The 26,204-nt window shown below is 51.4% G+C and overlaps 1 protein-coding gene across 7 annotated transcripts in view; it reads right to left on the reverse strand.

Annotated features, from left to right (window-relative positions):
• The window catches only part of SIN3A (SIN3 transcription regulator family member A), a 1,166,566-nt gene that overhangs the window by 223,119 nt on the left and 917,243 nt on the right, over positions 1–26,204 (reverse strand). For all 7 annotated transcript variants that reach the window (XM_069624553.1, XM_069624552.1, XM_069624555.1 and 4 more), the window contains exons 16-17: positions 9,404–9,573; positions 3,921–4,094 (exon numbers count right to left, since the gene is read on the reverse strand). In XM_069624553.1, coding sequence (XP_069480654.1) covers positions 3,921–4,094; positions 9,404–9,573 — 344 coding nt within the window. The remainder of the gene's footprint in view (positions 1–3,920; positions 4,095–9,403; positions 9,574–26,204) is intronic.

Consider the following 26,204-nt stretch of genomic DNA (forward strand, 5'->3'; position numbering starts at 1 on the left):
AGGCGCGAGGAAGCGGGCGGAAACAGAAACATCCAGTCCAACAGGCCCTGGGTTAAGGGCAGAGAGGTTGCCTCACTCATGGAGCGTAAGCTGGAGTGCTGCAATGCTGAACATAGTGCACTGGCCAGGAGGCAAGTGCAAAGACTGGCAGGGGGGCCTGGGACCTGTAAGGCTCAGAGGTGAACCAGGCAGCAACCAGTTAGCAACAACTGAACAGAGTTAGGGAGGTGAAGGAGGGAAAAGCGACAAAAAGAGGGGAGGATAGAAGGGCAGAAAGAGGAGGCGAAGAGGAAGGTCTTGAGGAGTTTCCGGAACTTAAGGTGCTCTGGCTCAAGATGGAGAAAGGCAGGGAGGCAGTTCCAGAGAGAGGCACCTGCAGAGGATAAAAATCTACCCCCAATTTGGTTTGTGAAAGCAGCTCATCCGCAGAGAGTTGGAGGACGAGCGTAGGACTCTAGAGGGGAGTATTTAGGAAGAAAGAGTTGTAGATAGTGGGTCCATGAATATTGAGGGAAAGTTGCCTAAAAAAGTAGCACTTTGCCCCATAGCTCACTTTAGGTCTTGTCCGCAGGAGTCTGACGGACAGTAGATCAGACTACACTGGGTGCAGTTATGCAACCTTCGAAGGACGGTTTTGTATCACTGTTGAAGGCACTACAACCACAAACCCTAATGGAAGTCTACAACACCTGACAAGAAAGGGAAGACAAACCTCTCAACATAAGTAGCATGGACAGAGTGACACTGCTCAACCCTTAGGTAGGGTACTAGCCTGACAGGAACACACATGGAGATAAAATACCACACTGACATACTGAAAGATAAGTCACACACAACTATTGGGTCAAAACAAGTACGTGAGAGGGAGGGGGGGCGCGTGGGGTGGAGAATAATATAAAGCATTAAAAATAATCCCAGTATATTATAAAAATAGCAATGTCTATAAAGAACTCCACTGTCAGTATGTGAGCCCACTACCAGTGATAGGCACCCAACAAAAAGTTAAAGGAGAGGGCATATTAATTACATCTTTGTAGAAATTAATTTGATGGCTTTAAACTCTTTGGCCCTCAAACTGAGTTTGCAGGTTCTGGGCACCCAGCAGCGGCTAAAGAAACTGGATATAAAATATGAGAATTTCGTGAGTGGTCAGCATGTTAACCACGCATCAAAAAACTGTAAAAACTCTTGGGGTCTTTTTTTTCGAACTCCAATTGTCTTTTACTCGACAGATCAACTATCTTAAATCTTCCTGTCATAACTATATCCAGCTCTTATGGCAGATACAGCCATACCTGTCCAGAGAAAATCTTGCAATGATTGCAGCTGCAATTGTGTTGGACTACTGCAACAGTCTTCTGATTGGTACATCCCAGGCCAATCTCAAAATGTTGCAGGGGACCCAGAATAGCGCAGTGCAAGCTGTGCAAGGACTCAAGCGCAACATGCACGTTTCCGAAGCTAGGCGCAGCCTGCATTGGCTGCCTGTTCAACAGCAGCGGCATCATAAGGGGCTGTCCATTGTGTACAAATGTTTGCCTGGCAAGGTCCCATCATATCTTATTACTAGGATAAAAAAGAAACCGACTGGTCCTTTATTACGATCCAGTGGTGATACTACCTTGATCCAACCCCGGTCTATCCTGAAAAGATTTGGAGGAGCTACCTTCAATTCCTGGGCCCCTGCGTTATGGAACTCCATGCCAAAATACCTGGCTGATAGCAGCTCATTGGGTATCTTTAACAACTAAAAACTTTTTTTGATATAGGTCAAGGGTAATATCTCCTTTTCCCATGCTGCCGTTATTCATTCCTGCATTCCATTTGTGTGCAATCTCACACCAGTCTCTTTCTGTTGGCTTATAGGATGAATACTGCCCTCTTCTTGTGTTTCTTTTTGATTTTTTATGTTGTCATTCTTTCTTTTCTCTCCTCCTGTGTGCGCTCTGAGGCCTTGGGGTTAGTGGCGCAATACAAGAACACAGATAGATAGAGGCGAGACTATGGGAAACACAAAGCAGGTAAAGCCCACTATGGGCCTGTACAATTCTGTACAGGAGGGGAGAAAAAGTGAAACTAGTCGTTTCACTAGTGAGGAAAAATAAGCAAAACATTCCTAAGGCCTACAACAATATAGTTGCTGTACATTTCAGTGAGGATGACACAGGAAAAGCAAAGAATCTGGCAAAGCTGGCTCCCGGTGGCATGGCGGGCAAAAGATGAAGGCAGCACAGAAGCAAAAACCCAGGATGGGGAGGAACGCTGGAGGCACACTTGGACATCTTAAGCAGAAGAACTGCCAGGGTGGTGAAGCATCATGACCCCTCTGGTCTCCAGCAGCAATCTACAGCCATGCAGATGATCCTGGAGGGAAACTGTAGGATTTTATGGTGAACTGGCAAGTAAACATTTCCAGAGTGGCCAGCACAACCTAGATGATGTGTGGCGTCAGGAGTCTTAAAAAGTCCTCCAGGCTGGACTCCCAGCAGCAACAAAATACAAACCAGTATATGGCAAAGCCACTGCATTCATCAAGCTTCACCAAGTGTGGACTTAAAAAATGGCAAACAGCGAAAGTTCAGGAAAACTGCTTTCGCAGGTCAGGAGATCCGCCACCTTCAGGTTCCAGAAGTAGCGTAGCACGAGAAGATGGAGGCAGTACAAAGACTAAATATCCCCGCAAAAGGGGGCTGGGCCAAAGGCCAGATGACTGAGTGGGCCGGGAGCAAATGGTAAAATGCCCAATCATTCTGGTGTGAAACTGGAACTGTCACTTGGACCAAGATAGCCACACAGAAGGCGAGGGAGAATCCAGGGACCTATCATGGCCCGAACCAGTTAGGACCAATATGGAAGCTGCAAATAAGCACGTACAAAGAGCCATGTCGTCAACATAACCATTTTGTCATTTAGGGATCCCTTTATTCAGCGCAACCACAAGGTGGCAGGGAAACAGCTGTCCTGACCACATGGGCTCTTTGTGAGCCCCAATGGCAGTCTCCATAATGATTGAAACAGTTTTGCGGAGTGCAAGTTCTTTAGTTCTCCATCTCATTCCCGTGTGGGTGGTTTTGGCAAAGTGGTCATTGGAGTTGCAAGGAAAAAATGTGTTCTCTTCCCTGTTTCACAAAGAACAACTCTTGAACCTTGCTTTGAAATACAAAAAGCATATCGACTTAACGGACACGTGGAACAACAAAACTTTAACAGATTCTAAGACACTGCCTCAAACACAGACATTTCTTTTTTTCAATTTGACTTTGCTTTTCAAAGCAACGTATGCACCGAACAGGAAGGATGATATACAAAATGTCATGTTTTTACTATGCATCAGCAGAGCTTTTTTTAATAACAGTGGGGTATTTCTACAATTACCTATTAATACAAATACTTAATTAACATTAATGTGTCGACTACTTTATTTGATAAATATTACTCAAAACAATATAGCGGATGAACTGAGAGGTAATGTCGATATGTATTACAAAGCAGAGGGCGGTCATTTGAGCGGCAAAATGAGACTGCGGTGTGGCCCAGAAGAAACTGAAACCTGAGAATTCCACAGTTGGTGCAAAGCATTTGTAGGGAGACCCTTTCCTTGTCAGAATTCTGTTTTCTCTTTAAACGGATTGATTGTACCCTGATGACCTCATAGGACTCCAAGTGCATTATTGCACTGAAACAAAAAGTTCAACAAAAAATTATTTAAGGATCCTGCATGATCTGAGGAAGAATTCAGTAGCATATTTTGTGAAAAGCGCACGCAAAGAATTTCAATCTGCCAACAGCAAGCAAAAACCACCCAATTCTGTGATCATGGGGCGCTTCCGGGGAAATAGGAGACCAGACTGAACGGGGTTGGCTGTTTGTACTTTGGATCCAATAAGGGCCATGATAACAATTCCCAAAGTGCTACCTACCTTAAAGCAGTTCTCATCTGCCATTAGTTGTTCTGCTTTGCGCTGGAAGTTGGCCTCTGCAAGTGAGCGGGATGTTTGTGTTCCTAGGAGACCTCCAGTGGCACCACAGTTGCTTTCTGACAAGTACAGGTCTGTCACTTGTACACAGATCTCATCACTCACTATGTGTTGGAGCTGAAAGAATGGTGGAGGATTAAACAATGCCAAAAGCAAAAGCCCAAAAATACAGAGCATGTGTTAAAATCTCTCTCCTCCCCCTTAGAGAGAATGGCTACTTAAAAGTGGAAACATTCTCTCGTTTAAAATTTGGCTTCAATTCATTAAGTCTTCTCGTAGGTGCCCAAACATTTTCATCAACTTCAACAGCCCTTTAAGGAAGAAATTACAAGTTACTCACTGTAGTGACTAACGTAGTCCCCTTTCCTCCATACTGCAGGGGGTGTCCCTTCCTAGAAACGGCAGATGTAACCTTTTTCACCAGAAAAACCTTCCCCTTCAAATTTTAGAGGCGCGCGGGGTGCGTCCCTGGGAGCATGTGCTACCCTGACTCCACCCACCGGCGGCACTCTTCAGTCCCCATTGATGCGTCGACAATATTTATCATTGCCTAATGACACCATTATTAGGAGGGAGGATGGTGGGACGTATGGAGGAAAGGGGACTAAGAGTATGTTAGCCACTACGTGAGTAACTTGTAATTACTCTCATGTCCCATCGCATTTCCTCCATACTGCATGGGCGATTACAACTGAATATAGCCCCAGGGTGGAGAGGAGACCCTCCTTAAGCAAACAAGTTCCTTAGAACCCCCTGTCCGAAGGCCGCATCTGACTTTGAGCCTGCTTCCAATCAGTAATGCTTACAGAAAGTTGAAGGGGTGGCCCAGGTGCTTATGACCTGCCATGGAACCTGCCACTGGAATGCTATGGCTGTGGCTCTGACCACGTGAGCATGCATGTTGGCTGGCAGAGGCTTGTGCTGCCCCTCATAGGCCTCTGATAACCGCAACCACCCACCATGCAATAGAAGCCTTGGATGCCAGGTAACTGGGTCTGGAGTGACGAAACGTTACAAAAAGTGTGTCCGACTTGCGGAAGCCCGTGGTCCGGTCCAGATCGAATTTCAGAGCGCATCTGACATCCAGACAGTGCAAGACTCTCTGAGCCTCGTCCTTGTGGTCAGCAAATAATGTAGTTAAGACTATTGGCTCGTTTAGATGGAAAACAGAGGGTACCTTAGGTAGGCACGCCGGGTGAGTCCGCAGTAAAGTGGTAAAGGCGTTCTGATGCCACCAGAGCCTGGATCTTGCTGACTGTGCGAGCGGAAGCAAGTTCTACTAGCAGAGCTGCCCTAATGGTGACCAGCCTGATGTCCGTGTACGCCATTGGCTCGAATGGTTTGTGTGTCGGTGCGCCCAACACCACATTGAGGTCCCAAACTGGGTGTGGCTTCTTGATGGGCGGGTAAAGCCTGGACAAGCCTGCCAGATGTTTGACTATCTGGTTGGAAGAGGGGAAGACCTCCTCCTCCGAATTTCTCTAGGCCCCTATGGCTGCCAGATAGGTGTTACATGTGTCCACCTGTATGCCTGAGTGCACGAGGTGTGCCAAGAAGGAGAGCACATCATCCAGCGTGCACGTCAAGGGTGCGATTTCCGTCGAGCCCGCCCAGTGACAGAACCTGCTCCATTTACTCTTATATTGGCGCCTGGTGGCCTTGCTCCTAGCGCCCTGGATGATCTCCAGGTTAGCCTGCGATAGGCTCAGGTGCTTGAGGGTGATCTGCTCAGGAACCACGCTGCGAGGACTAACTTCTGAGGAGCGGGTTGGAGAACCCCCCCTCCCCCCGGCTGGCACAGGTGGTGTGCTGGACCCAGCGGAAGGTGAATAGGTGGTCTGTCCGTGAGGCTGAGCAATTCAGAGAACTATGGTATCGCCATATTGTCTGCTCCCAGTCTGCTGAGCCTGTCCGCTTCCAAGTTGGCCTCGCCCGGGAGATGGACGGCCATGAGGTAGATTGTTTTCCAGGGCCCATTACCACATGCTGGCCGCTATGTTGCACAGCGGAGGGGACCTGGTACGCCCCTGCTTGTTAACATAGTACATGCTGATGGAGTTGTCAGTCTGGATCAGGACGGTCCAGCCAACAATTAGCGGGAGCAAGGCTCTGCGGGCTAGCGAGATAGCCCTGAGCTCCAGCCAGTTGATATGCGACTCCTGCCAGGTCCAGACTCTGGACGCTGTGGGTGTCCAGACTGGCTCCCCAGCCTTCCAGGGAGGTGTCCGTAGTGATGGTGACCTGCGGGGCAGCTGCCGGAAAGGCTTGCCTGTCCACAGGTCGCCGTCCCTGGACCACCACCGGAGGTCCGAGTGGAGAGAAGGCGGTATGCTGACCAGCTCCGCTTGGGAGCCAATCTCCAGATTCCATGAGGCTGCGAAGTGCAGCTGCAGTCTCTTCATCAGGAGTCTCGTGTGGGGCACGGCAAGAAGGACCGCTGCCATGATACAGAGTAAGTGTTGGTAGCACCATGCCGAGATCACTGCCCTGGTAAGGAAGTGCGTCGTGGCCCCCTTGATGGCTGTAATCTTGTCCTGCGAGGGAAATACCTTCTCGGAACACATGTCCCAGATGAGTCCCAGGAAGGTGAGTCTCTGCATGGGCTGCAGCTGAGACTCGACGTTGATAATAAACCCCAGGTCGTGGAGCGTGTTCATAAGCATGGAGGAAGTGTGGATAACTCCCTCTGGAGATCTCGCCCTGACGAGCCAGTAGTCCAGGTATGGATAGACATGGTGGCCCGGAGTAGGGCTGCCACTACATTCATAGGTCTCGTGAATACCCTGGGCGCTGAGTTGAGGCCAAAGCACTGGAAGTGACAGCCCATGATCCTGAAGGGTAGGAAGGAGAGATGCCGCTACCAAATCGGGATGTGTAAGTAGGTGTCCTTCAGATCCAGGGAGCACATCCAGTCTCCCCTGTCTAGTGTCTCTGCAATGAGTGCTGGCGTAACCATCTTGAATTTCTGAAGAGGGAGGGAGAGTTTGAGGGTGGATAGGTCAAACACAACTCTCAGACCTGCCTGGTTGTTCTTCTGCATGGCGAAAATCCTGGAATAGAAGCCTAATCCTCTCTGGGAGGCTGGTACTTATTTTACTGCCTGGCTCTCGACGAGCGACCAAATCTCTGCCAACAGAGTTGCTGTCCCAATCTGTGGGAGGGGAGGTAGGGATCAGTAGGCAGTACCCAGTAGATACTACAGATAGGATCCAAGAGTCAGCAAAGTTCTGGCACCAGAAATGCATGTGAGAGGCAAGCCTGCGACCCACTGGAGACACGTGTACCCGAAGGGATGCGTCATGGCTTTTCTACCTCCGACGCTGCCGCCGAGGCTGGGGACTGGAAGAAGCCCTTGTCCACCCCCCCACCCTCCGTTATGCCCTTCTGTTGCTTGCGCAGGTGCTGACTAGGCAAGCGGTCAGGTTGTCTCCACCTCCGTACCTGGAATCCCCAGAACCCGCCCCTTGTCAAAGCGTGCAGCCTTCGTCAGGATAAAGATTGCGCTACCAGCCTGGCTTCTCCTAAACCCACCTTGAAGCGTGCCTGGCTCTGCACCGGAAGTTCCAGGAGGAAATCCGCTATTTCTCGCCCAAGCTTCTGCTTAGCGGCTGCTAGCATGGCATCCGCATTGGCCTGACGCAGGTGCGCGGAGGCGTTTGAGTACAGCTTCTTCCTGTACGCCTTCAAGATCATCTCCTCGTTGGCGAGCAGAGCCGAGAAAAAGGTGGCCAAGGACAACTGAGGCTTAGAGTATAATGACGCTGCACCGGGATCCTCGTTCTAGCCGCAAAGCCTAGAGTGAGGATCTCGGGCAGGACCCCCCCCCCCCCACCTCTGGCTGTTCCACCTTGGATTGAGGAAGCCCCAAGTACTCTGCCAAACCGGGGAGCCGTTCGTGGAAGGTCTTGGCTGACGGCGTGTCAGGGTCTTCTTCCTAGTCTGTGTCCACCAGGGTGTCCGGCTGGTCCAGAGCGGGTGGAGGAGTGGTGGGTGCCGAGGGCTATGGTGTGGAGAGCAGAGCCGGACGCTGCAGTGGAACCGCCTGAACTGTGGGGAGGCAGGGGAGCCGGCAAGAGCAGTGGGGGCTGCACTGGGGCCTGCAGCGCTGGAGCCATAGGAGGAAACGCTATAAGCACAGGCAGAGAGACCGGAGGGAGCATGTCCCTGATTACATCCCAGAGGATGGCCCCCATCTGAGGAGATCTCAAGAGCATGAGGAACTTCTCAAAGAACCTGTCCTCACATGCCGGTGGGGTGGAAGGTGATGTTAACGGGGTAGTGGGCGGCAGCTGGGGCAGGTGCGTACTCTGTAGAGCTGGATACAGGGTAAACCTGCCCTGTAATGCTGATGGATAAGCTGTAGGGCCACATACCTGGTGGACACCAGTCCCACCTTGAAACTCGTTCACCCACCTGCTCTGTTCCTAGGAGCGGCATTAGAGGAGCGGCCATGTTGTCTGGCACAGCGGCAATTTTTTTTCGAGCTGCGTGCCAAAGTCGTGGTGCATGGCTCCCTGGGCCTAGCCTCCTCCAAGACTCTTGGTGGTGGAGCATGAGGTCTAACCGGCACCTCAGTTCTAGGCCTGGAATGCGTATTGCCCGCGGCATGGTAGCCAGTAGTGCTGCATGCAGGCGCCCACTCTGACAGAGCCGGTACTAGGGCGTTGCCCTTCGGGTGTACACGCGGTAAAATAACCTTGTGGTCCCTCAGCACTGATTCCGGAAGGATCTGACGACCCCTCGGCCGTTAGCTGGACTAGCCTTGTTGCGTGTGCTGGTACACGAACCCGAGAGATTCCTCCTGCTCGGGCGTTTCCTCCGGAAGGAGTCACCCTTACGGGGTGCGATGGAAAATAGCGGCCCTCCTTTGGGCCTCGATCTCTGTTTAACAAACTTCTTCAAGTCCTCAGGAGGCGACCCTTCGAAGAGCTCCTTCCACCTAGCTTGCCTGTTCTTCAGTGCGCGTGGAGTCAGTGCGAAGGTACAACCTTCCCAGAAAAAGGTTCCGTCTCCCGTCCCTAGGAAGGGATGCCCCTTGCCGCATGGAGGAAAGGGGACGGGAGGTAAGAGTACCTCTAAAAGGTTACATGTAATTTAAGTGAATATAAACATAACGAATGAAATAATAAAGAAAAACATTTTGTTAATTGGGGCGGGGAGCCTGCCTCCCAAACCCCCCCCCCCCCATTTCCCCACACTTCCAACCCCACCCAAACCTCCACCCCAAAACCTTTCAACCGTTTACCCCATATATATCATTTGTAGACACTGTTTGGTTATTATTGCATTCGCTATTTTATTTTCATTAAACATCACGGCATACCCCTCTAAAAGCCAACACTATTGCTACTACAGCACTTCCACTCGTTAATGTGAAAGCCACTCCTACTAATAGCTATTTCTCTCAGCAACAGAATAAAACTCACCTGACGGACAATGCTCTGGATGAGTTTGTCCATGGTAAAGGCAATGAAGGCGTGGATGGTGAACATCTCTCTTAAGGAGTCCTCATACTGCAGCGCTTCCATATTTCCATCTAGGAGGTTCCTCACCATGTCCAGAAATGCAGGATAGTAGTCCTCAACATCTATGTCCACTGCAGAGAGGGAAGAGAGTAAAAAGTGAGGGACCAAGACACTGGATCACAAAGATCTCACCTACATCGCCAACTCACCCATTTAGACATCTCCAAATGTCAGGGACGGACCACATCTGCCATCCACCTGTGGCAATGCACAGCAGCAGACTTCTCGAGTCAAATTATAGAGAAGGAACAACTTACTTACCTGTAACTATTGTTCTCCAGCTTGAGTCTGGCATGGACGCACATGCTCATGAATATTCCCTCTTGCCAAGCCAGGAATCCTTGGTAAAAGAAAAAAAAAAAAACTTTCATTTTCACTTACAAACTGTATTTATCCTTTAAACCTATACCTGTTCTCTGGTTCATACTGCCCCCCATCCAATGACAGCCGTCTCCCTAAGCCCCTCCTCTGGCAGCCATCTTCAGATTTGGTAAGCACGTAAAGTGGCAGTATGACCAAGAAGGGGTCAGAGGGTGGGTTTGCATGTGAATCCATGCCAGACCCACGCTGGAGAACAATAGTCTGGCACGGATTCACATTCTCATGAATAACTAATACATAACAGTACAACATTACACAACCACGGGAGGTGGCAAGGCTCAACAGAAGCAGTTAACTATTATATATAGATCAGACTCACTTCAAGCGAACAGGTTGCGTAGTACTGCTTGGCCGACTCTGGACTCCTCCCTGGAATCCCAGTCGACACAGTACAACTTTGTGAAGGTGTGTGTGGACCTCCGCGTAGCAGTCCTGCAGATGTCCAGCAGGGGCACACCAGACAGGAACGCCGCTGTAGCAGAGATCGCTCCGGTGGAGTGGGCACCCGGACGGCCAGGCAGCGGTCGATTCGCCAACCGATGACAGTGCGTGATCCAGCCTGAGAGCCACCTTGAGATGGAAACCTTGAACAAGGCCTTCCCATGGTTCACAGGACCAAAGTTCCTGGATTTCACCCACTCCCCTGGCAGAGGTGATGGCCACAAGGAAAGCCGTTTTCCACTAGAGGGGCCTGATGCACAGGCTCGAAGGGGGCCTCCATGAGCCTTGTCAGCACCATGCTGAGTTCCCAGGCAGGAGCCTTCACCGACGGGAAAGATCGAAACCGTCCTTTAAGGAACTCCTTGACGAGTCAATGACACCAAAGTGAAGATCTTCCTGGAGATCTGGTGTAGCGGGAGATAGCCACCAGGGTTGCCCAGAGCGTTGCCAGTGGTTAAGATTAATTCTAAACCTTCCAGCCATCACCTCTTTGTTTTTGCTATGTCACCCCGAGTGGGACGGGTATGCCCAGACGTGGGTCCCGTGCCTGCTGGGCCTAGAGACCCAAGCTACTCCTCACTGATGAGCCCCAACAAGGGCGAAACATGTTTGGGGATGCTTGTGGTCTCGTGCAGAGGGGATGTGGCCTAGCAGTTCGGGCTGGACTGCCCCTTTTGGGGTGGGGCCAAGCCTGATTTGCATATGGTCTTTCCCTTCTGTAATGGCTTGGCAGGCGAAGAACGGTGGTCTGGAGGGTTGCCCAGAGCGTTGCCAGTGGTTAAGATTAATTCTAAACCTTCCAGCCATCACCTCTTTGTTTTTGCTATGTCACCCCGAGTGGGACGGGTATGCCCAGACGTGGGTCCCGTGCCTGCTGGGCCTAGAGACCCAAGCTACTCCTCACTGATGAGCCCCAACAAGGGCGAAACATGTTTGGGGATGCTTGTGGTCTCGTGCAGAGGGGATGTGGCCTAGCAGTTCGGGCTGGACTGCCCCTTTTGGGGTGGGGCCAAGCCTGATTTGCATATGGTCTTTCCCTTCTGTAATGGCTTGGCAGGCGAAGAACGGTGGTCTGGAGGGTTGCCCAGAGCGTTGCCAGTGGTTAAGATTAATTCTAAACCTTCCAGCCATCACCTCTTTGTTTTTGCTATGTCACCCCGAGTGGGACGGGTATGCCCAGACGTGGGTCCCGTGCCTGCTGGGCCTAGAGACCCAAGCTACTCCTCACTGATGAGCCCCAACAAGGGCGAAACATGTTTGGGGATGCTTGTGGTCTCGTGCAGAGGGGATGTGGCCTAGCAGTTCGGGCTGGACTGCCCCTTTTGGGGTGGGGCCAAGCCTGATTTGCATATGGTCTTTCCCTTCTGTAATGGCTTGGCAGGCGAAGAACGGTGGTCTGGAGGGTTGCCCAGAGCGTTGCCAGTGGTTAAGATTAATTCTAAACCTTCCAGCCATCACCTCTTTGTTTTTGCTGTCACCCCGAGTGGGACGGGTATGCCCAGACGTGGGTCCCGTGCCTGCTGGGCCTAGAGACCCAAGCTACTCCTCACTGATGAGCCCCAACAAGGGCGAAACATGTTTGGGGATGCTTGTGGTCTCGTGCAGAGGGGATGTGGCCTAGCAGTTCGGGCTGGACTGCCCCTTTTGGGGTGGGGCCAAGCCTGATTTGCATATGGTCTTTCCCTTCTGTAATGGCTTGGCAGGCGAAGAACGGTGGTCTGGAGGGTTGCCCAGAGCGTTGCCAGTGGTTAAGATTAATTCTAAACCTTCCAGCCATCACCTCTTTGTTTTTGGTGTGCGCCAGCCCGGCCATGGATAGCAAGTATGGAAGAATCTGCGGGGCCATGACCCTCAGAGGGTATACTTCTGAGATTGGCACCATGTTGCGAAACGCTTCCATTTGTGACCGTAGCACTTACTCTAGGGCTGCCGAAGCCAAGCCCACAGGTTCAGCGAACCTAGATCGTACTGCAGGCTTGTGCCTCCTTCTCTGGTGAGAAGATCCAGAACCACAGTCAGCTTGCCCGGCGGCGATGGGCCAGGATGAGAAGGTCCGGGTCCCAACCCTCCTCTGCCACGCCAGGGCGATGAGTAGTTGAGTGTATTGAAGACTTGTAGCAGGAGAGGCAACTGAGTAAACACATACAGAAGGAACAAGTTACTTACCTGTAACTATTGTTCTTCAGCATGGGTCTGGCATGGATTCACATGCTCATGAATATTCCCAGTCAGGCCGGGAATCCTCAGTACAAGAAAATACAGTTTTACTTTCACTTACAAACTGTATTTCTCCTCCTAACCAATCATTGAGCTCTGGGTCATACTGCCCCCAGCCAATGACTACCCTCTCCCTAAGCCCCTCCTCTGGCAGTCATCCTTTGACAGCACGTAAAGTGGCAATATGACCAAGAAGAGCCGCAGAGGGGCAGGAGGGAGGGTTCGCATGTGAATCCATGCCAGACCCACACTGGAGAACAATAGTTGCAGGTAAGTTACTTGTTCCTGCTCCAGCATGGATTCACATGCTCATGAATAAAGAATACATAGCAGTACAACATTACACAACCACGGGAGGTGGCAAGGCTCAACAGAAGCAATTACTTTTACCTGCGGAACAGGCTCACCTTCAAGCAAACAGGTTGTGTAGCACTGCTTGGCCCCTGGACTCCTCCCTGGAATCCCTGTTGACGCAGTAGAATCTTCTCAAGGTGTGCGTGGACCTCCACGTAGCAGCCCTGCAGAGGGTCCAGCAGGGGCACACCAGACAGGTACGCCGTTGTGGCAGCGCTCTCGCACGGCTCAGCAGTCGTCGGTTTGACAACCGATGACAGTGTGTGATACCGCCAGAGAGCCACCTAGAGATGGAAGCCTGGACAAGGCATTCCCATGGTTCACAGTACCAAAGTTCATGAATAGTTGAGACGTTTTCCGGAAACCATGCGCGTGCCACATAGAACTTAAGCGCAAGAGCCACATCCAGCGAGTACAAATTCCTTTCAGGCAGCGACAAAGGTGTGGGAAAGAACAGAGGCAACACCAAAGGCTTGCTGAGGTGGAATTCTGACGGAACCGTTAGCATGAAGGAGGGGTACGTCTGCAGCACCACTCTTGTGTCGTGAAAAGTCAGATAAACCTGTTTGCAAGAGGAGACTGGATCTCATCTACCCTCCTGGCAGAGGTGATGGCCACAAGGAAAGCCGCTTTCCACGAGAGGAACCTGGGAGGGGCCTGATGCATGGGCTCAAAGGGGTCTCCCATGAGCCTCATCAGTACCACGTTAAGTTCCCATGCCGGGGCAGGAGCCTTCATCGGCGGGAATGAATGAAACAGTCCTTTGAGTAACTCCTTGACGAGACAGTGTGACCAAAGAAGACCGCCCTGGAGACCTGGTGTCGCAGGAAATAGCGGCCAGGTGCACCTTGATTGAGGCGTGCGCTAGCACCGCCTTGGCCAAGGACATTAAGTATGACAGTATCTGCGGGGCCCGACCCTCAGAGGATTGATTTTATGCGTCCGGCACCATGTCGCAAAACGCTTCCACTTCTGCCCGTAGCACTTTATGAGTCTACTAACACTCTGGCCCTTGCAAGGACCTCCCTGCAGTCGGCCGGCAGCTCGTACCCTCCAAACTCTAAGGCTGGCTTCAGGTTCAGCGACCCTGGGTCATGCTTTGGGATTGCGCCTCCTGAGAAGGCTGAGAAGATCCAGGTACCAAATCTGCCTCAGCCACGCTGGGGCGACGAGGATCATCTTGCATCAGCACTGAGTTGATGACTCGTAGCAGGAGAGGTAACGTGAACAGGCACAGGCCTTCCCACGGGAAGGAAAATGCATCCCCCATGCTCCACGTCTGGTGGAACCTTCTGGCAAATTTCTGGCATTTGGAATTTGTCACATACAGATCGATCTGGGTCTGCCCCATATGAAGAAGTGGCGGACCACTTGATCCTGTTGAAGTGCCCACTCATGCAGAAGTGCAGCTTCCAGCTGAGGGAGTCGGCGATGGTGTGGACTCCCGCCAGGTGAAAAGGGTCGAGAAACAGCTCTTGGGCGACAGGCTACTGCCACATGTCCTGCGCCTCTCTCTCTAGAACGCTGGGGATCTGGTGACCCCCTGCTTCCTGCTGTAGAACATTGTGGCAGTATTGTCCATGAAGACTCTCACCACTTTGGCCTTGAGGAATGGAAGGAACGACTTGAGCGCCCAGACCACTGCCCGCAGCTCCAGGACATCGATGTGGAGATCCCTCTCCTCCAGCATCCACAGACGTCTGGCATGGAGCCATCCGGTGTGGGCTCCCCAGCCCTCCAGGGAAGCGTCCGTGGTGACTGTCTCCTGGTACGGGGGGCCCTGGAAACCTGTGCCTCAGGCGATGTTGGAGGGCACGGCCCACCACCGTATCGCTCGAAGGAACTCGCTGTCGAGGGCAATCGTGTCTGCAAAGCTTTCGGATACCTGGGCCTACCGAGCGGCCAGGAATTCCTGAAGGGGTTGCAACCTGCAGAGCCTCATCAGGTAGATGCACAACATCATGCAGAACAGCAACTAGATGGTCTGCACCGTGGTGGTCTTCAGTGCCAACAGCTATTGCACCTTGCCCAGTATGGTGGCTACCCTCTCCTCCAAGTGGGCCGCCAAGCAGGTGACTGTGCTGGCCCCCAGCAACAGTGCTTTATGCGATGGTATCAAGCACAACTTTGGATAGGTGATGAAGAACCCCAGATCAGTCAGCAGCCAGACAGTCCTCTCTGTGTGTTCGACGGCTACTTCCCTCGACACTGCCTGGATGAGCCAGTCCTCGAGGTACGGGTACATGTGTATCCCCAGTAGACTCAGATGGGCCGCCACTGGTGCCAGGCACTTCGTAAACACCCTGGGCACAAACTTCAGTCCGAAAGGGAGGGCCTTGAATTGGTAATGCCTTGCTTGCATTACGAAAAGCAGGAACTTCCGATGCTTCTCGTGAATGGGGATTTGGAAGTATGCGTACTCCTGATCCAGCGGCTTCAAGAAGTCTCCTTCCACCAGTTGGCCGAGCATGTGCTGCAACGTGACTATCCAGACATACTGGGCCCAGTGTGTCATCGTCGTTCCAGTTGCTGTCTCCGCCCGCCCCCCCCCTCAGCGTTTCCGCCGTCGTCGTTCCCCATGTCCTCCTGGACCGTGTGGACAGACACCTGGTCCTCCTCGTCTGAGGGAGAAATATCTGTGCCCTGGAGAATGGTTGAGCACCCCCGCCCCTTTGCATCCTGAGGGGTGGGTTTCGGGCTTAGGGATGTTATGTTAAGGAGACTTCTCACCCGAAGGCATCTTGGCGCAAGGACACAAAGAGGTAGCAGGCCATATCTACTAGAACCACCATGTTTTCAAAGCTTTCCTGAATTGAAAATGATTTGAGACAGCCCTCAGGCCAACGGGTAGCTCATTCCATAGACGTCTAGCCGCATACGAAAAAGCCCATCCACCTAGATGAGCCCTACGTATCTTTGGCAAATCCACTAGCTTAGCATCTCCTGACTGGAGTAATCTGCCAGGAACATACAGACAAAACTTATCCTGCAGATATTCGGGTCCCTGTATGAAGAAGGCCCGGTGTACCAAACAGAGGGATTTGAATTGAATCCTTTGGACCACCAGGAGCCAGTGAAGCGCCCTAAGTTCTGGGTTGATGCGAGTGCCATAGGGTGAAGCAATCGCCACCCTGGCTGCTAAATTTTGCAACAGTTGGAGACGGTGCACCAGCCCAAGAGGTTGCGCCAGATATAGTGCATTGCAGTAGTCCAGCCGACTGGCAATCAAAGAGGCAGATCTTTTGGCAAAAAAGGCAGGACCCGGCAAAGAACCCTAGGAAAAAAATGGCCCGTTTTGCAAACATCATTGACCTGTGGGACATAGATCAGAAGACAAAGACCCCAAGATTCTTAACCACCTTCACTGGAGTAGGACAATCACCCAAAGTGGAAGGCAGCTGTGATCAAAGAGGAAGCCACCATCAGAACCTCGGTCTTGTCCCCATTCAGCTTCAGCCAATTTGTACTCATCCAATGTCCTACTGCTGATACAGTCCTGAAATTTCGTGGAGACACACTCAGAATCCTGATCCAAACAGACCAGGATCTGAGTGTCGTTGGCATAAGAACAACGAAACCGTAGGAACAGAGGCGGCGAACCAGCGGCTGAATATAAATATTAAACAACATGGGGGACAAGGCCAAGCCCTGAGGAACCCCAGAAGCAAGAATCTGTAGATGAGAAGAACAAGTTACTTACCAACTGGTAACTTTCTTTCGATTGGATGTTCCTCCACGTATTCCTCATTTTAGATGTATTCCATCCAGCTTTGCTGCTCTTCGGAACTTTTTTCAGCAGAGGGCGCCGTGCGTCGATGTCGTCGAGTCGATGGTTCCTCGAAGGCCTCCGTCGAGGGTGACGTCATTGGGTGTATAAGTAGCATGCGCGGCGCCCGTTGGCCTCAGCTCTGTTTCCCCCCTTTTTTTGCCTGTGATCTTGTACTGTGTAGATTGTGCCGGCAGAAAGGTATCAGCCTTGCGAGATTTGAGATGGCAATAACCCGGAAAAATCTACAGAGGGGTAGTTTGGGAGGGCGATGAGGAATACGTTGGAGGAACATCCAATCGAAAGAACGTTACCAGTTGGTAAGTAACTTGTTCTTCGAGTGGATTGTGTCCTCCAACGTATTCCTCATCTTAGATAGACTCCCAAAGCAGTATTTTGTTACTTTCTCTGGAGGAGGGGTCAGATTTTTTTTTTTTCTTAAATCAATGCCTTTAGATGGCGGAATAAAGCACTGCTTTTCCAAAAGTCAGCTCCCTAGACTACGAAGCATCCAGGCTATAGAATATTGAGAAGGTGTGAAGTGAAGACCAAGTTGCTGCTTCGCAAATGGACCTTATTGGGACACCTCTTTGAAGGGCCGTGGAAGAGGCGATGCCTCTGGCGGAATGAGCCCTCAACCCTTCTGGTGTGTCTTTTTGTGCTAGTCTGTAGCATTCTGAAATGCAAAGTACAATCCAGCGTGAAATTGTCTGTTTTGTTACCGATTGACCCAGTTTCCTTCCTGTGTAGCCTATAAACAACTGGTTGTCCACTCTAAGCCTAGATGGTCTAGAGATGTAAAAGCTTATAGCTCGTTTTGGATCCAGTCTGTGTAATCTTTCTTCCTCCTTAGAAGGATGAGGTGGAGGATAGAATGAGGGTAAAACAATTTTCTGACTTAAATGAAAATCAGATATTACTTTTAGTAAAAATGATGGTTTAACCCTCAATACAACTCTGTCCTTATGGAACACAGTATAGGGTGGCCCAGAAGACAGTGCTTGCAATTCGCTCACTCTTCTTGCCGATGTTAGAGCAACTAAAAAGGCGGTTTTCCAAGTTAGTAATCTTAATGGACACGTGTGCATAGGCTCAAAAGGGGCACACATTAAGAATTTTAGGACTAAATTTAGATCCCAAATCGGTACTTGAAATGGGTGAGGAGGAAACAAATTAGTGAGACCTTTTAAGAATTGTGTTATCAAAGGAATTTTGAAGTATGAGCATTCTTCCGATGAGCGCTTTAAAATGGAAAGCGCTGCAAGGTAACCTTTTATTGTTCCGATATTCAGACCTCTATGTGCTAGGGTCAGAAGGAAAGATAGTACTTCCGGAATAGAACATAGAAAAGGATCGACATTATTTTCCCTGCGCCAGTTGCAAAACTTTTTCCAATGGCAACGGTATAGAGACTTTGTTGCTGGCCTTCTTGCTGAAAGCAACACCTCCATATCATCATCTGGAAGGTTCCAATCCCTGTATCTCAGCCTTTCAGATACCAAGCATGAAGGTTGAGTGTTCTGACCTCTAGGTGGAGAACCTGACCTTCCATTTGAGAGAGAAGGTCTCTCTCTGAGGAAGACGTACTGGAGGACAGATAGACATATCTAGAAGGTCTGGATACCACGTTTTCCTGGCCCAATCTGGGGCAATTAGGATCATGCGGTTTCCGAAGCGTCTCAGCCTCCTGATGACCTGAGGAATGATGGGAATCGGAGGGAACGCGTACAATAGTGGGAAATTCCAATCCACCACAAACACGTCCCCCAGGGCTCCTCTCGGGGGAAATTCCCTTGAGCAACACCTTTCGCATTTTCAGTTGGTACCGGTTGCGAATAGGTCTACCTGAAGGGTTCCCCAAAGGGCGAAGATCTCTTCAATGACTTCCCGAGCCAGTTCCCATTTGTGGGACACCGTGCTCTGCCTGCTCAGAGCATCTTCCGTCATATTCTCTTCCACGGCTAGATGAATTGCCGTTGAAGAGATTCCCTCCTGAATCGCCCAATACCAGAGCTGCATTGCCTCATTCACAGGGGTAGTGACCCCACACCTCTTTTGTTTAGGTAGTGCATGGACACTGTGTTGTCCGTCATTATCAGGACATTCTTTCCCCTGACAGATGGCAGAAAGGCCTTCAGCGCTAGTCTGATTGCCCTCAGCTTTAAAAGGTTGATATGTAGTTTGGACTCCGATGGAGACCAACGACCGTTGATTGTCAAATCGTTGGCATGAGCTCCCCACCCCAGGAGTGAGGCGTCCGTCACTATTGTGATCTCCGGCCATGGTTGCCAAAAGGGTTCTCCTTTTAGGATGTTCTCTGTACAGGTCCACCATAGAAGGTCTTGTCTTACCTTGTTCGGAATCTGAAGAAGATCTGTCATTTGACCCGAGATCGGGGACCACTGAGTCCTTAGGGCCCATTGAAGGGATCTCATCCTCAAGCGTGCCTCTGGCACCAGAAAGATGCAGGATGCCATGAGGCTGAGCAACCTTAAAAAGTCGTAAGCCTGGAGATTCTGGGCATTTTGGAATTTGGAAACCATCTGAAGAATGTCTTGAGCCCTCGTCTTGGGAGGCGAGCTCTTTACCAAGGATGTGCCTAGTACAGCTCCTATGTACTGAAGCTGTTGGGAAGGTGTTAGAGACTTCTTGAAATTGAGGGAGAAGCCCAGTTTGTGGAGCAAGTGGCAGGTGACTTTCAGATAATCCAGTGCTTGCTCGGCAGAGCGCGCTCTGATCAACCAATCGTCCAGGTAGGGGTAGACATGAATCCCCCCTCTCCTGAAGTGCGCTGCCACCACTACCATTAACTTGGTGAAGACCCTCGGGGCGGAGGTCAACCCAAATGGCAGGACTCAAAACTGGTAGTGTGAGTCGCCAACTGCGAACCTCAGGTATTTCCTGTGTTGGAGATGAATCGGCACATGAAAATAAGCATCCTGGAGGTCCAATGACACCAACCAGTCCTGGAGTTGAAGGGCCTGAAGGATCTGAGAAAGGGTAACCATCTTGAATGAGTCTGTCCTGAGGAACTTGTTCAAGTTTCTTAAGTCCAAGATGGGTCTCAGTCCTCCATCCTTTTTGGGGATCAAAAAATATGGGGAGTACCAGCCCTCGTTCCTCTCCGCTGCAGTTACTGGTTCTATAGCACCTTTCTCCAGCAGGGTTAGAACTTCCTGCTGTAGGAGCGGGTTTGAAGACTTCAACGGTTGTGTCTGTGGTGGATTGCTTTGAGGTTGCTTTAGAAAAGGAAGGCAGTAGCCTTGGGATATTATTTCTAGAGCCCAAACATCTGAACTAATGGCTCGCCATTCTTGCAGATGCTGCGACAGCCTGCCTCCTACAGGTGTTTTGTGGTGCAAGTCCTCAAAGTGATTTTGTGGCGGATGTTGCATCCGCTGATGGCAAAGAGGCTGCAGCTGGAGCTGGCTTGGCACGTTTTCCTCGTCCACCATGAGTGGCCTTTCTTTGGCCCCTTTGACTGGCCATTCCTCTCGTCTTTCCATATGAGGTGTAATAACGATAGGATCGTCCCCTCCATGATTGCCCTTGCGCACAAAAAGGCTGAGGTTGCCCAATAGCAGCTCCTAAAGATTTGGCCGCTGCTTTTGAGGTCTGCAACCTCTCAAGGCTCTCGTCAGCTTTGTTGCCAAAAAGGTGAGAACCGTCAAAAGGCATGTTCAGAAGGTGGCTCTGCAAAACGGTGCAAAACCCGGCTTCCATAACCACGCAAACCTGCACATTACTGTGCTAGAGCCCATGGACCTGCTTACACTATCCGCAGTCTCCAATCCAGATTGAAGGGATTCCTGCATGGCCTCCTTTCTATCTCTAACGATGGCTAGGAAACCTTCCCTTTCTTCCCCTTCTGGTATGTGCTCCGCCGCCATTGCAATGCACTCCCACAGAGTGTACGAAAATTATGCCAAGGCACATGTGAGGTTGGCAGATTTTAATGCCATGTTCCTGGCTGAAAATACCTTCCGTACCCAACCATCCACACGCTTATCGTCCCTGTCTGGAGGGATAGACGGGTACACAGGTTTGTTGGAAGCTGTGGCTGCCTGTATGACCAGACTCTCGGGAGTTGGATGTTTTGACAGATAGCCGGGGTCGCTACTGGCTGGGCGGTATTTTGATGCGAGGGACTTATTTACCGGAGGAATAGAATCCGGAGTTTCCCAATTCTTGGCCACCCTGTTTTGTAAGGCTACATGAAAAGGTAGCACTGGGTCTTCAGTGGGACCATGGTCCAATATGTCTGTTAAATCGTCATGGACGAATTGGGCTGGTGGTCTAGCCCATCCCAAGTAATCTACCACCTTGGTCATTAACTGACGGTAAGATGGACGGGCATGCTCTCCTGGATCTGGTCTACCAAAGTCATTCTCAGGAGAAGTGTGAATGCCACTTGCATTATGTAAAGACTCCACCAAATCCCTCATTCTGCTTTCCTCTGAGATCAAGCATTCTGGGACATTTGGGGTGCCATATTCCAATCCAAAAGGCACATTTTCCTCATCGGATCTCTCCGGTTCTTCAAAAATTGAGGTCAAGGATTTGAAAAACTTCTTCCTAGGGAGGCGCTTGAAAACCTTCTCTGGGAGAGGAGGAGGGAGAGGTGTAATACCAGGCTCTGAAGAAATTACATGTTTTGTAACTTTCTCCTTCTCTTTGGCTCACTTGGTTGGAGCCTTTGGCGCAGAGGGTGTCGAGGTCGATAATGGCGTCGACGACATAGTGGTCGTCGACAGGGTCTGCTTCGAGGCAGTCTTCGACGATTTTCCCTTCGAGGTGTGACAGGTCTCGGACGGCGTCGGTGACCACAAGTGGTCGACTCGACTATTTATCGCTCAGCATCCTAGAAGGTTTCCTATCCTTCCTTTTACGATCACCCGGGATCGCGAGTGTCGGAGCGATGACACCCCCGGCCGGCTTCCGAAGAAGGCGCGGACCGAGGCTTCGCCTTCTCAAACACCTCCATCATTTTGACCCTGAATGCTTCCCACTCTTCAGAAGACTAATGTTTCGTGGGGCATTTCATTTTTTTCAGAGACTCGTCTGACGACGAGGTGGAGGGAGACCTGTGGCATCGTTTCTTCGATTTTTTTGACGAGGCCGACGAGCGATGAGAATCGCTTCGGTATCTAGATCGATGACTTTCGCGTCGAGGAGATTTCCCCTCATGGGGTCTCGACTCAACGCTAGAGGCTTTTCGATCCTTCCGACCTACCTGTAAGCTTTCCTCTCCTTTCTCGCAAGGCCTTCCCCGTCATCGCCTGACACTTCGATCGCCCTCCCAACCTACCCCTCTGTAGATTTTTCTGGGTTATTGCCATCTCAAATCGCGCAAGGCTGATGATACCTGTCTGCCGGCACAATCTACACAGTACAAGATCACAGGCAAAAAAAAGGGGGGAAAACAGAGCTGAGGCCAACGGGCACCACGCATGCTACTTATACACCCAATGACGTCACCCTCGACGGAGGCCTTCGAGGGACCATCGACTCGACGACATTGACGCACGGCGCCCTCTGCCGAAAAGATTTCCGAAGAGCAGCAAAGCTGGACGGAATACATCTAAGATGAGGAATACGTTGGAGGACACAATCCACTCGAAATAAGGAGGTAAAGAAACAGAATGACCACAATCCGCAAGAAAAGAGAACCAGGCCAGGACCGATCCTGCAAGGCCAGCTTCCTGTAGGCCAGATAGTAGGACGGAGTGGTCAACAGTGTCAAAAGCCATGGACAGATCTAACAATATCAGGGCACCCACACTGCCCTGATCAGCTAACATGGTCGAATCATCGACTATGGATACAAATACACTCAGTACCTCGGCCCTGTCGGGAACCCGGCTGAAACGGATCAAATAAAAAAAAGACTACTCCAAAAAAGAATATAGCAGTGGGGAAATTAATGACTCCAGTAACTTCATAGGGAAAGGAAGTAGTGAGATAGGGCATACTGTTCTCCGGTGTCTTTTCCACCGGCATGGTCGAGGCTTCCTGCCTTGGGGGGAGGGATACTCTGGGCATCGCCAGGGCTACCTTGACTGGGTCAGTCCCTTTGGCCTTCGAGAGGGCATTCGCCATCAGCTCAAAAGTCAAGGAAGACTTTGCCTGGCCCGCCTTGCCTTCTGGGGCAAGTCGGTCACCCTTTCCTGCGCCTTCGTCTTCTTTGGCTTTTCCTGTAGCTTCGCCGGGTTACCCGATTTCCTCTTTCAGGAGGAGCTGGAGATGGAGGCAGATGGTGATGGCGGCGCCCCCGACTGAAATTGACTCGCCGTGCTTGGCCTTGTTTTTGGCCCCCATGGATGGAGAACCCTGAAAGTACTTAGAAGCCTGCTCTACGGACCAGCCGGTACTGTGTGAGGCATGCCCCTGCTTCCCGCATGGGGCAGAGGCTGCAGAGCTTTGCTGCCAGTCTACTGTGATGATCCTTCACGGTTTGTGTGGAGAACCAGAGGCAGATTTCGCAATCCGCTGCCTTGTGCTCCGGATGCAGACAGTAGATGCACTGGAGTTGTTTGTCCTCTACAAACACATTCTGCAGTCCGCAGCTGGAACAGAGCTTGAACAGGGAGCTTCCCTCCTTATCCTCCAACATAGTTCTTAGTGTGGAGTAGGCCCAATGGCCTTCTGGAATCTTCGATTAAACTTCAAAGATTCTCGCCCCTGTGGGGCGCTGAAATTCACGGGTCCCCACTTGCCGGCCGATGTAGAGAAAGCACATGGGCTCCATTTGCAAACATTTTACTTTTTATCAAAAAAAGTGCAAAAAACGTAGATAAGCTCACAGAGCAAAACACTTGGCAGAGGAGGCGTTTAGGGAGAGGGCAGTCATTAGCTTGGGGCAGTATGACCCAGAGCTCAGTGATTGGTTTTGAGGAGAAATAGTTTATAAGTGCAAGTGTAACTTTTTTCTTTTACCCCGGATTCCCAGCCTGATGGCGGGTAATATTCATGAGCATGCAAATCCATGCCAGACACCATGCTCGGTTAGTGGAATCTGCAGGCAAACCTCTGGCATTTGTAGTTTGTGCCATCGCAAACAGCTCTATCTTGGGTCTGCCCCACTTGAAAATGCGGTCCACCTGGTCCTGCCGAAGTTCCCACTCATGGCAGGAGTGCAATTCCCTGCTGAGGGAGTCTGCAATGGTGCTCTTGACTCCCGCCAGGTGAAGAGGAACGAGGAACATCCCCTGGTCTGACGGCCCAGTGCCACAAGTCCTCTGCCTCTGTGGAGGGTGCTGGGGATGGAGTGCCCCCCTACTTCCTGATGTAGAATATTGTGGTGGTGTTGTCCGTGAAGATCCTCACCAGTGGAGTAACTTCACTGAAAATGTTGGGGGGTGGGGAGGGATGGGGACATGCATCTGAAGAAAAGGTATCCTAGCCAAATTAATGGGGACAAAATGGTGTGCCATGAAAGTTGGGGGGGGGGGGGGGGGGAGGCAAACACACCTGCCCCCCCCCACCCCCTAAAATTACACCCATGATCCTCACCACCTTGCGCTTCAGGGACGGAAGGAATAACTTGAGGTCCCAGAACACTGCCCGTAGTTCCAGGATATTTATATGGAGATCCTCCTCCTCCGGCAGCCACAGTCCTCTGGCGTGCAGATGTCCGGTGTGGGCTCCACAGCCTTCCAGGGAAGCGTCAGTGGTGACAGTCTCCTGGTGTGGGGGGTTTTGAAACCCTGTGCCTCGGGCGATGTTGGAGTGAATACCCCCACCACCGTATCGCCTGACGGAAATCCCTAGCGAACGGGATCCTGTCTGCGAAGCTTCCGGACACCGGATTCCAGCCAGCGTCCAGGAACTCCTGAAGAGGTCACATCCGTAACCTGCAGAGCTGGATAAGGTAGATGTAAGACGACATCATGCTGAGCAGCAACTTGATAGTCCGCACTGTGGCGGTCTCCATTGACAACAGTCGTTGCACTTTCCCCTGAAATGCTGCTACTCTCTCCTCCGAAGGCAAAACCAGGCAGGAGTCTGTGTTGATTCTGGATCCTAGGAACAGCATGTTCTGCGATGGTGTCAAGGAGGACTTTGGATCACTGATGGAGAATCCCAGATCCGTCAGCAGCTGGACGGTCGTCTGTGTGTTGACAGCTAACTTTCGGGAGCAGGCCCAGATGAGCCAGTCGTCGAGGTACGGGTACACGTGTATCCCCGTAGACGCACATGGGCCGCCACCATTGCCAGGCACTTCGTGAACACCCTGGGGGCAGACTTCAGGTCGAAAGGAATGGCTTTGAACTCGTAGTGCCGTCCGTGCACTACGTAGCATAGAAACTTTCAATGTTTCTTATGACTGGGTACTTGGGTGTCCTCCAGGTCCAGCGATGTCGAGAAGTTTCCTTTATTCCAGTTGGCCGAGCACATGCTGCAACGCGACCATCCTGAACTTCTGGGACTTGAGGTACTTTTTCAGACGTCGCAGGTCTAGAATGGCCCCCAGCCCCTGGTCTTTTTGACGAAAAGTATCTGGAACAGACTCTGGAGCCCCACAGTCATTGGGGAACCAGCTCTAGCGCCCCTTTCCGCAGCATTGCCCGCAACTCCTCCAAGAGCTGAGGGATGAGCTGCTCCGGCCGGGCCACCGGAGATATCAGCGGACACCTGTGCTGAAACTCCATGGTATGTCCTTGAGCGAGTGCATCCTGCACCCATCTGTCGTGGTGATATTTTCCCACTCACTGATGAATCCAGTCAGCCGGCCTCCCACTGGGGTGCACGGGTGGGGTCCTGACATCCTGGCCGGTCCGGCCTCCTTCGGCGCTGGCGCCCTGCCTTGCGGGTGACGTCGGTGCGGACCGTAGGCCTGGTAACAGACTCTGTAGGCCACCCGAGTCGTGGACCTGAAGGCTAACGGTACGACGAGGCAAATGCTTTTGATGACCGGCTCTACTTCCCTCTTTCCCTCTGGAGGAGCGAAAGGAAGAGCGGTGCTGATGGAGCATACCCAGGGAACGACCAGTCTCTGTATCCGCCTTGATGGCCTGTAGGGACTTGACTACTTTCCCAAAAAGGTTATCTACATCAGAAGGCATGTCCAGTACCCTCGCCGGGACCTCCTGGTGGAAATTTGTGGCCTTTAACGAGCCTTGATGACAAAGGCAGACACTGTTTCCCCATCTACCGAAACCCAGTGTCGGCAATGTCCAATGCCACCATGATGGCGTGATCAGACGCTAACTCTCCCTCCTGGAAGAGAGCAATCGCCTCGATCCTCTTGTTGGGGAGGAACTCCAGAATCGGGCCCAGCTTGTAACACACCTGCTGTTGTACCTGTCCAGGATCACCAGTGAGTTGGCCGCCTTGATGGTGGACGCTGCAGTGTAAATGACCTTCCTTCCCATGGCGTCCATCTTCTTCCACTCACTGCCCTGTGGGACTGAAGATGACGACGGGTTAGCTGACCGTTTCCTCGTGGCTGCCGAAACAAGCAAATCGGCCATGGGTTGCAACCTCAGGCACTTGGATGCGGATTCTGGCATCCCGGAACTTCTTCTCCAGCCTATCCTGTTT

This window comes from Ambystoma mexicanum, chromosome 11 (genome assembly GCF_040938575.1).
Source record: "Ambystoma mexicanum isolate Mex_15411 chromosome 11, UKY_AmexF1_1, whole genome shotgun sequence".
In the NCBI taxonomy this organism is placed as follows: domain Eukaryota; kingdom Metazoa; phylum Chordata; class Amphibia; order Caudata; family Ambystomatidae; genus Ambystoma; species Ambystoma mexicanum.